Source organism: Alnus glutinosa, chromosome 8 (assembly GCF_958979055.1).
Source record: "Alnus glutinosa chromosome 8, dhAlnGlut1.1, whole genome shotgun sequence".
NCBI lineage: Eukaryota > Viridiplantae > Streptophyta > Magnoliopsida > Fagales > Betulaceae > Alnus > Alnus glutinosa.
In genome coordinates, this window is record NC_084893.1 from 26711953 (window position 1) to 26721674 (window position 9722).

General features: G+C 34.8%; 1 protein-coding gene across 1 annotated transcript; it reads right to left on the minus strand.

Moving 5' to 3' along the window:
* Positions 1 to 32: 32 nt before the first annotated feature.
* On the minus strand, positions 33 to 7373 carry LOC133876314 (probable metal-nicotianamine transporter YSL7). The gene is made up of 6 exons (XM_062314590.1): positions 6941 to 7373; positions 6582 to 6751; positions 4303 to 4400; positions 4049 to 4183; positions 2345 to 2537; positions 33 to 1115 (listed from the first exon to the last, which is right to left on the minus strand). The coding sequence occupies exons 1-6, from the start codon at positions 7371 to 7373 to the stop codon at positions 33 to 35; spliced, it is 2112 nt and encodes a 703-aa protein (XP_062170574.1).
* Between the last annotated feature and the right edge of the window lie 2349 nt (positions 7374 to 9722).

The window sequence follows — 9722 nt, forward strand, 5'->3', positions numbered from 1 at the left end:
AAAATAAAATTGGGGGTGTTAATTATCATTAGTTACGTTTCGCTTGATCTACTAAACTGCACGCACCATGGTGGGTCAATCAAACCAACGAAAGCGAACACGTTACTCACCAAATTCCACAGCCCGTCTCCACAAATCAAAGCAGAAGCAACAATGGGTGCAAATGCATCAGCCTGATCCTTTCTCCTCGACCTCCACAGAAAAACGATCAAATTCCCAACGCATAAACTAACGCTGTAGCGACCACCTACATAGAATGCTACAGCTAGTGCCGTTGGATTAGGGACATATCCTGCCACTTTCTTTGGCAAAACATCTTTGATCACGTTGATGACGATGCCCAGAATGAACAAGGCGCACCAGAACTGAAGGTAGTGCTTAGGGAAGCCCGAAAATCCTTGAACACCATATATAGCAGTTTGTCTAAAACTTTGACCAGTATATGCAGTATAATATGCCTTGTCGGTCCCAAATTTACGATCATGGTTTTCAAAGTACCAGAATGTCATGGAAGAGATGATGCAGCCCGACGCAGTCCCAATGACTTTGTAAACGAAAACAGACTTCGGGGAAGCCATGGTTAAGTAGCTAGTTCTGAGGTCTGTCATTAGGTCGGCGGCGGCGGAGATAAAGTTGGTCATGATCGCGCAAGCAACCAGGCCGACAAGAACGCCGCCCTGAGCGATCCCAGCCCATGCTCCGAAGACGAACGCGGCTCGTATATCTAAATATGCAGGGTTGAGAATAAGGTCACAAAGCCCGACCACATGTGCTTGGATGAAAGCTAGGACAAAACTTATCATGTACGCGGCCACGACGTGGTACCATTTTAGTGGGCGGAAGATTAGAGGGAGTAACATTGCGGAAATGGCCACAAGGGCGGCGCCGGCAACGGTTGCTAGCTTAGTTGGTATTGGGTCATTGAGGAAGTGTTGGGTCCTTATCTGCTCATCACTACGGCAAGGTGAGGTTTGATCATGATCATCAGGAGGAGGGGATTGAAGATGATCATCGGCAGTGTATTTGTTGCGGAGTTTGTGGAACAATGCAACCCCAACAACTCTCAAGACGTTGTAGAAGCCGTCACCAAGCATCATTGCCAAACCACCAAAGTCCTGTACGTATATATACACACAAACATATGTACATGGTTAAAAATATATGTTAATTAATATTATATATTTGGAGATTGATATGTAAGCATGCATGTTATTGCTAATATTGATGAGTAATGCCACACATTAACACTTTTTTAACTTTTGGAATGCATCTGGATAGGCAACTTGGATATGATGTCCGGATGCATTTCAGAAATGAAAAAAGTGTCTCTAACATTACTCATTGGTAAGAGTACTTGTAACAGCTTTTCTAAATCTTATTCTCTGTTTCTTAAATTAAGGAAATACCAAGAGAACCAAAGGTTATATCCTAGAGGTAGGGAAGCAAAAATGGTTTCCTTAACATTATTTTAATATAAAAAACTTTCTCATTCATCTAGCATTTATTTGAAATCATATTTAAATAATTTCTCTTAATTTCTTCTCTTTCTACAAGCATTTAATTTAAAGAATATTTAAATGGTATAGGGAAATGTTAAGACAAGGTATCGTGAAGTGCATTTAAATAGGGAAGAAAAAGTTTAAAGTAAACTGCTACTAGTGCTCTAATATTTATATGAGAGATGATTGTTGTACAACTCTTGACACAACTCTTATATAACTTCAATAACTTTTTCAAACTAACCATTGGATCTATTTTCCTACATATAGGTTCTATATATCCAATGGTTGATTTTTTTTTTTTTTTTTAAATTGTTGGAGTTGTATAACAGTTGTAAACGTATCATCTCTCTCTCTCTCTCTCTCTCTATATATATATATATATATATATATATATATATATATATATATATATATATATATATAGGGAAATGATCAAAACACTCACAATGCACAACAATGACACAACACCAAGGCACATTGGGGTGGAGCCCACACATTGGGTCCCACTCCAATGTGCCTTGGTGTTGTGCCATTGTTGTGCACAAAGAGTGCAAGGATCACTCCCCATATATATATATAGTGTACTATTTCTTCAACAACTTTTGTACAACTCTAACAACTTTTTTTAAGATCAACCATTGGATATTTAGAGCCCACACGTAGGAAAACAGATACAAATCATTAAAAAAATAATAATTAGTAGAATTGTACAAAAGTTATACAACAATCATTTCTCATATAAATATAAGAAGGAAGAATGAATTAAATGAGTTGCATGCAGTAAAAATGAGGGTACAGAGGTTTTTGTGGATATGGAGAGAGAGGATGATGACATTACGTACTTGGTAACCATACATCCCACGGTAGTCCTCCGTGTTGATAATATCAGATGAATACCAAACTCCGGATTTGCTTCGAAGATAGGGTAACAGGAAGCCAGAACAAAAAATTGTTGCAATCAATATCGATATGCATGTGTTGTATGTCAACAGCATGCCCAACCCAACATTTGAACCAATTAAGTCAAAAGTGAAGCTGATTTTGCAATTAAACCAATAACATACATTAGCCATGAACAAACATTTTAAAAAATTGCATGCATATACTCAACCGTATGAAATTTAGGCACATTAATAATTATGGTTCTTGAGGAATTTATGAGATTATATGAATATTTATAGAAATAAATTTTGGATCGGAGATGGATTTTTGGGGTTTTCTTTGGGTGTATTGGTTGATTGAGGGGTTTGATTCTAGCTATACAAGAATCAATATAATGAGTTTTCTGAGGGGATTATATCGTTGAATGAATTTGTTATCATATATGACTAGGGATAAGCTATGTCTACATTTTGGAAATTGTATTTGTTGTTAATTTTGGATTTATTAGCCGGATGGTGTAGTGAAATTGTAGGAGATTTGTTCGTTGTTTTGGTTAGTCTTGAAGTTTGGCTTAATTTGGTTCTTTGTTGTTGGAAAAGTATTTGATCGATGATTTGAAGTTGTACTGGGGGTTGTTTGTATGAGATGGCCGAATAGGGTGTTTTGTGGGTGTTTTCTAGAGAGGAAATATATATGTGAGAGGACTTGCAACAATATATATTAACTAAATGAATAAATAAGAATTTTTAGTAAAGAGAAAGGGATTAATTAAAAGGCATAAAATAAAATAACTAAATAATTAATAACTAGGTTCAAAAAGTAATCTTAGACGACTAACGAAAGAATTAAATTAAATTGCAGTATTTGCCTATAGTGAGTCCGCATCTGCATTATACAAGAATGTAAGTATAGATTACTTATTGGGAAATGGTGTTGGTTGTAATAATATAATACTTGAGCTGAATTATTCATTATCCGCTTTGAATATATGCGTGTGAATGGAATACACGTACATTGTGCATGTCTTAATAAATAAATAGTTGAAATAATAGCCATTAATAAAACTGCATGGGCACTAACAATTACATAGATATTGTTGTCATACTTGCAGGTTCCGATGATAACATCTACTTGTATTTATGATTATATAATTGTTATAAATAATACTATAATAAACTAGTGACTTTTATACTATTGAATCAGTTGACTCACTTGTTTACGTGTAAATGTGATAACCCTACAATTACATAGATATTGTTGTAATACTTGCAGGTTCGATGATTGATGTAATCTTGCGAGTGTGCTTAGATGTCTTTTTAATGAGATGCTTAGAGGTCTCAAGCTTGCATGTGAAGTTCTGACTTGAGTTAAGATAGTCGGATAGATTTGTATAAACAGTAAAGTTTAAGTTGTAAAGAGATCTGGTATAATCTTTGGTGTTTACTGTTTTGGAAATATAAACAAAAATTCATTACTATTTTTCCACTATGAGATTTATATTTCTAACATCGTAATGTCACGTGCGAAATTGAAGATTTTCATTTACGGCTTTGTTTAGGGAGGGGTCACACACAAATTGGTTTAATCATGAATGATGCTATAGAACAACCAATTAATGAAGATATCACCAATGGCATGCATGCCAACAACTTTTAATGAAGTACCCATTCTTAAGTGCAGTCCAACCCAGTAGAGGCATTTTTTGAAAGCCACAGCCAATATCACCGGTAAAGAGCCACAGAAAACCACTCCAAAAGAAGCTGAAGGAGAAGAACTTGACAAGCGTTGTAAATTGTTTCCTATATAGTTCACATAGCAAACAAACAATTAGAATTTCAGAACGCAGAGAGAGAGAGAGAGAGAGAGAGAGAGAGAGAGAGAGAGAGAGAGAGAGAGAGAGAGAGAGAGAGAGAGAGACCTGGCAAACTTGGTTGTAAAAGGAGCGTTGATGCAGTTAGTAAGGTGACCAATTGCTTGCCCAGTAGGATACACCAATTTAAGCTTTATGAGCATAAACTGAAGACAGAGAGCACATACAATTCAATTTTAAAATTGAAATCTTAGAAATGCTGAGAGTTGCGGTTCCCCCATTGAAGATGAAGTTTTATTATATATGTATCAACCAAAGACACATTATGGTTAGATTTAGAAAGTAAATAAGTTTATCGAGAAAAACAGAGAGAGATTAGACAAAACAAGAAAATTATAGTTCAAGAGAATAATACATTTAAACTCTTCAAACTTACACTTTTACACTTATAAGTTCATTCTTCTCCCCACGCGCTGTTAACTACCACTCAGTTGCACTCAAAACCATCCTCTAGAATTTTTCGTCAAGCAAATGGCACTCAAAAAAAGGAAAAAAAAAAATCGGGTCTCATTAAGGAATATGGAAGTGATTAAAATCGCAATAGAAAATATTATTCCACGTCAAAAGAATGTGACTTAGAAATCAGAAGTCAATTCGATTGAAGAAAATATTCTCATAAGATCTCTTTCACGTGTCAGGAACACATGGTAAAATAAATTGGAGTCAATCAGAGTTTGTTTCGGGGCCTAATTAAATAAATAAAAAATAAATGAGAGAAAATTTTGGGGGCACTAAAAGTGGAGGTAAAACGAGCTCAAAGCCTTTCGTGCAACCCATGAAAACGATCTTCTCGAAGTTTTCTATGTGCTCAAAAAGATTTGTGTCGATCAGAGACGAGGAAGGAGTAAAAAATGAGCCCAGAAGTTAGAGGGCTGGGCTGGCGAAAGGAAAAAAAAAAAAAAAAAAAAAAAAACAATAATAATAATAATAAAAAAATTGGCCAGTCTTGACTTCACCAATAATACTAAGCCCTTGATTTCTAGATGTGGGACATTTGGCATCTTCCCTAGCCTGTAGAAGGAGGAGAAAGTCCCCTCTTGTTGCTCACACAGCGTGAGCGAAAGAGAGAGAGAAGAGAAGAGAAGAGAAGAGAAGGGAGAGTCTGGTGCGTTGGAGGGAGAGAGAGCGAGAGAGAGAAAGAAAAAAAGAGGGGAAAAAAAGGAACTGCTGAGGTTGTGCTCGGTACGTAAATAGTACTTTGGGGTGTAGAAAAGCAATTTTCACAAATTAGCTCAATATATGGTTCCTTTGGTCGTTCTTTTTAATTATGTGAATGTCTGTCTTTCCGAATCGAATTGTTATAATTTTCAATTTAGTCTGCAAAGTTTAAATTAATATTTTTGAATATTTTATTTATACAATGTTATTATAGAAAAATCATAATAGCATTGTTGTAATGCTCAAATAAAATTAAATTTTTTTACAATAACCCCATTACAATGCCCGAGTAACATTAAAATGTTTTATTAATATTTATATCGATCTATACCATAGTAATGTTCATATAAAAATAGAAGTAATACTTCGATAGTCGTCAATGTGATGACATGCATATATAGTTATACCATCAAAATGCCCAAGTGATTGTACGATGTTATAGATATATCGTTACTCCAACTCTTGATTTTATTTAAGAGAGAGAGAGAGAGGTGTTGAACAACAGTAGAAAAACGCATTAAAGAAGAGAAACGTACGTGTCAGGGCATTGGGCTCGAGATTTTTTTATTTTTTTAAAAAAAAGAAAAAAGAAAAGATGAAAAAGGCGTCGTATACGAACTAAACGATGACAATATTTATAAATTATTGTCCCTTGCATACAAATGACGAGAATTTTATGACGTCATTATACAAAGAACAAGAAATATTTCTAAATTAGCATCTGTTGTATACAATATATTGACACTAATTTTACGACGTCAATGTACAAACGACGAGAAATATTTCTAAATTAGCGTCCCTTGTATACAAACGAAGCTAGATTTACGATGTAACTGTACAAATGACGAGCAATATTTCAAGATTAGCGTCCCTTGCTAGAAACGACGTTAATTTTACGACGTCAACTATACAAACAACGTTAATTAATTACATGAGAATTTAGCGTTGTTTTTCAAAAACGATAAGCAAAAGAAACGACAATAAACACCGATTTTTTGTTGTTGTGATATCGGACTGAAACTGAAACTCCTAAACATAGATTGCATGTAGTTAACCTTGGGAAAAATGTACTATATATATATATATATTATATATATATATACTTATAAACGTATTATGAAACACTTCCTTTCTGTTTGCAGGAGAGAGTATTAGTTTGTACAACATACCTTTCTAAGTGGCACCATGGCACCGAGGCCGACGAAGGATGTTAGGAGTAAATATGGGATTATCCAGGCAATGTGGGGTTCCTTAATGTTCAGTTTATCATTACCTTCTGTAGTAGGCATTTCCTTTGCAACAGAATTGCCCATAGCGAAAATGTAGTTTGCAATGCCTCCTGTGTGTTCAAATCCATTATAATTTATTATCAAACACAACCATAAGATGGATGCAACAAGAAATGTATGTGTATATATATATATATATATATATATATAGTAATGTACTCTTCAATCCAAAAAAATAAATTGGTTAATTTTCTACAACATTAATGTCATGTTTTGCGAAAGAGCACTGATCAACTTACCATTAAGAGCAACACGTGCGATTGCAAGTACACAAACTTGAATCATAGTGTTCTCTTGCCTGGTAAAAGGTTGGCCTAAAATCCCACACCTTTCAACGATGGTGATCCATGTTTTGATGCAGGAGAACCCTACTAGCCCAGGATGCATATACGCAGGAGTAAAGATTAATCCTGTAGTCAAACGTAACTTCAACAATAGCACAGTGAACAAAGTCCCCAACGCATGGCTCACAACAAGAGCTCTTACAGTCAACTGGTGCGTCCACGGCGGAATAGCCTTCTCCTTGTACACCATTTCCACATACTGCACCTCATTGCTACCATCGGTAGACGACGTCCTTTGGTTTTGGAGTCTTTTATACGGATGCAGTGCATTTTCCGGGGAGCCATTAATCTCAGGTTCCTGCTCTGGTTGATCGGTTATGGGCTTCATTCTTTGGTTTGAATTGAATAGGATTCCATATGAGCGATCCCGGCCAGCAACCAACCTTATATGTGTATAATGGTCTTCGCATGCAGTTGCTTAGGTGGTTTAAACTGTAGGGTTTGGAGAAGTTCTGTTATTAACATTTTACTAATTTTGCATCCCTAGAAACAGACAGCTGTGTATATATTGACTGATTGTCATTGAAATCTAGCTAGCGGGAATTATTCTAAAAACAAGAAAAAATTAATGTTTACACTTGGTGAATGGTGATGGGAAAAATAAGACAAAATAATAGAATGCTCCTCAATATATCTTATCAAAGTAGACATCTCTATATATCTATAGCGTAACACTGATGCAACATGGGTGGGGTGGACTGCAAAACCAAACAACTCACGATTAAAAACTCTTCCCATAACCAATAACAAAACCAAGAAAAGACAAAATAAAAGAAAACTCAACATTTGACTATTTCTTAATGAAAATACAACAAAATCACGGCCTAATTAAGCACTGCCAAAAAAAAAAAAAAAAAAAAGGAAAAAAAAGAAAGAAAAGGCATTTAGGGTCGTTTCTTTTTTCGTCATTTTTATTAAACGACACAAATATATGTCGTTTGCATTAATTGTTTATGATTAAACAACATAAATCTAACGTCCTTTATTTTTAAACGACATAGAATAAATAATATTAATGTCAATGTTTAGGATTGATAAACACTTGATTTCATCAGTGTTTACTCATGATTATCATCCTCGTGTGCATCCTCCACCTCGTCGAGCCCATCTCCATGTCCCATGAAGTCTACCACTCCTCTATCGTCCCCATCGACGATGTCTACTCTTTTTCCCTCTGCCTCTCCAACTCTGCCTACATCTACCTCTCTATCTCTTTCATCCAAATGCTCAAGTCCCTCATGCCCTTAGGGTTTGATAAATTTGATTTCGTTGGATTGTGGATTTTGATTTATTGTCTGGTTGTTGAGAAACTCCAAGAAGAAAAATACCAAGAGATTTTTTTTTAAAAAAATTATGTCGAATATCGTCGTTTAGTGCTAAACAACGAAAATTAATATTCTTTCATTGTACAAAATGTCTAAAATATTTTTCTCAACCCCGGGTTTGACATCATTTGATCATAAACGACGATAAATAAATGACGTCAATGTTTATTCCATTGTTCACCTTGTTTGTCAAAATGAAGTGAAACAACCCTTTTTTTTTTTTTGGGTGAAGCCATCCTTATTAGGCTTAAATATAGAAAAGAGTCATATATAACCCTACTAAAAAACTAAATAAAAACGATCAGCTGCCATCGAGATCGAAGGAGATTAAGTCTCGTTTCAATGAGACTTGCGATAACCTTCTCAGCAGTTCAATCGAGACATCGACCCAATTGAAAGCTCTAGTTTTTGCATGATGCAACACCTCTTTCAATGCCTCTAGTTTTTGTATGATGCAACACCTCGGTCGAACGAGAATCGACCGACTCTTCAACTGAGGCTATCAAATACTTTTTTGAATTTCTCTTGACGACCCGTTTTGACCCTGTAAATGTTAGAATTGGAAAATCTTCATGAAATATGACTTTTTAACCTTTGAATAAGCTTTCTAGTGCTACCAAGATAGCTTCTAGTTTGATGTCGGAATCACAAGATATGAATGTTTTACTTTGATTGGTCTACTTATAAACTCATCTGCATCAAACACCCTTCATCTCTCTTATGTGCATATAATGGTCTTCACAGTTGCTTAGGTGGTTTAAACTGTAGGGTTTGGAGAAGTTCTGTTATTAACATTTTACTAATTTTGCATGTTTAGAGAGAGACAACTGTGTATTAACTTATTGTCATTAAAATCTAGCGGAAATTCTTCTAAAAACAAGAAAAAAATGTTTACACTGGTGAATGGTGATGGGAAAAGTAAGACAAAATAATAGAATTAGGGGCGGAATCATGACTTTTGGCATGGGGGAACGGAATTTTTTTTTTTTTAGAGACAAACTTACATAAATACAAAAGCATATATATACATAAAATCTCTATATATGTTTGTTTGTACATGTTTATATAAAATAAAAACATAGAAGTCTTATATTTAATCTCATGGAATCACAAACAAACAATAGTATAAACAAATGGCAAATCAGCTTAGAAAAAAAAAACAAAAAAAAAAAAAAAAACTTGCAAAGTATACTAAACACAATCTATAGAGTCCAATAAAAATAGTATCTTTAAGTGTCAACCTTTTCTCCTAACAATTCTCTGAAACCCTAAATAACAACAATGGTAAGCGTCGAGTCAAACAATGGTGCAATTATAAATGATTAAACCATTTAACTTGAGATGCCAAAATA

Coding starts and splice junctions, on each gene's coding strand:
- LOC133876314 (XM_062314590.1), bottom strand. CDS start 7,373: ATGAAGCCCATAACCGATCAACCAGAGCAGGAACCTGAGATTAATGGC. Junction 4,184..4,302: donor TTTACAACCAAGTTTGCCAG/GTCTCTCTCTCT, acceptor TGAACTATATAG/GAAACAATTTACAACGCTTG. Junction 1,116..2,344: donor GTGGGATGTATGGTTACCAA/GTACGTAATGTC, acceptor ATATACGTACAG/GACTTTGGTGGTTTGGCAAT.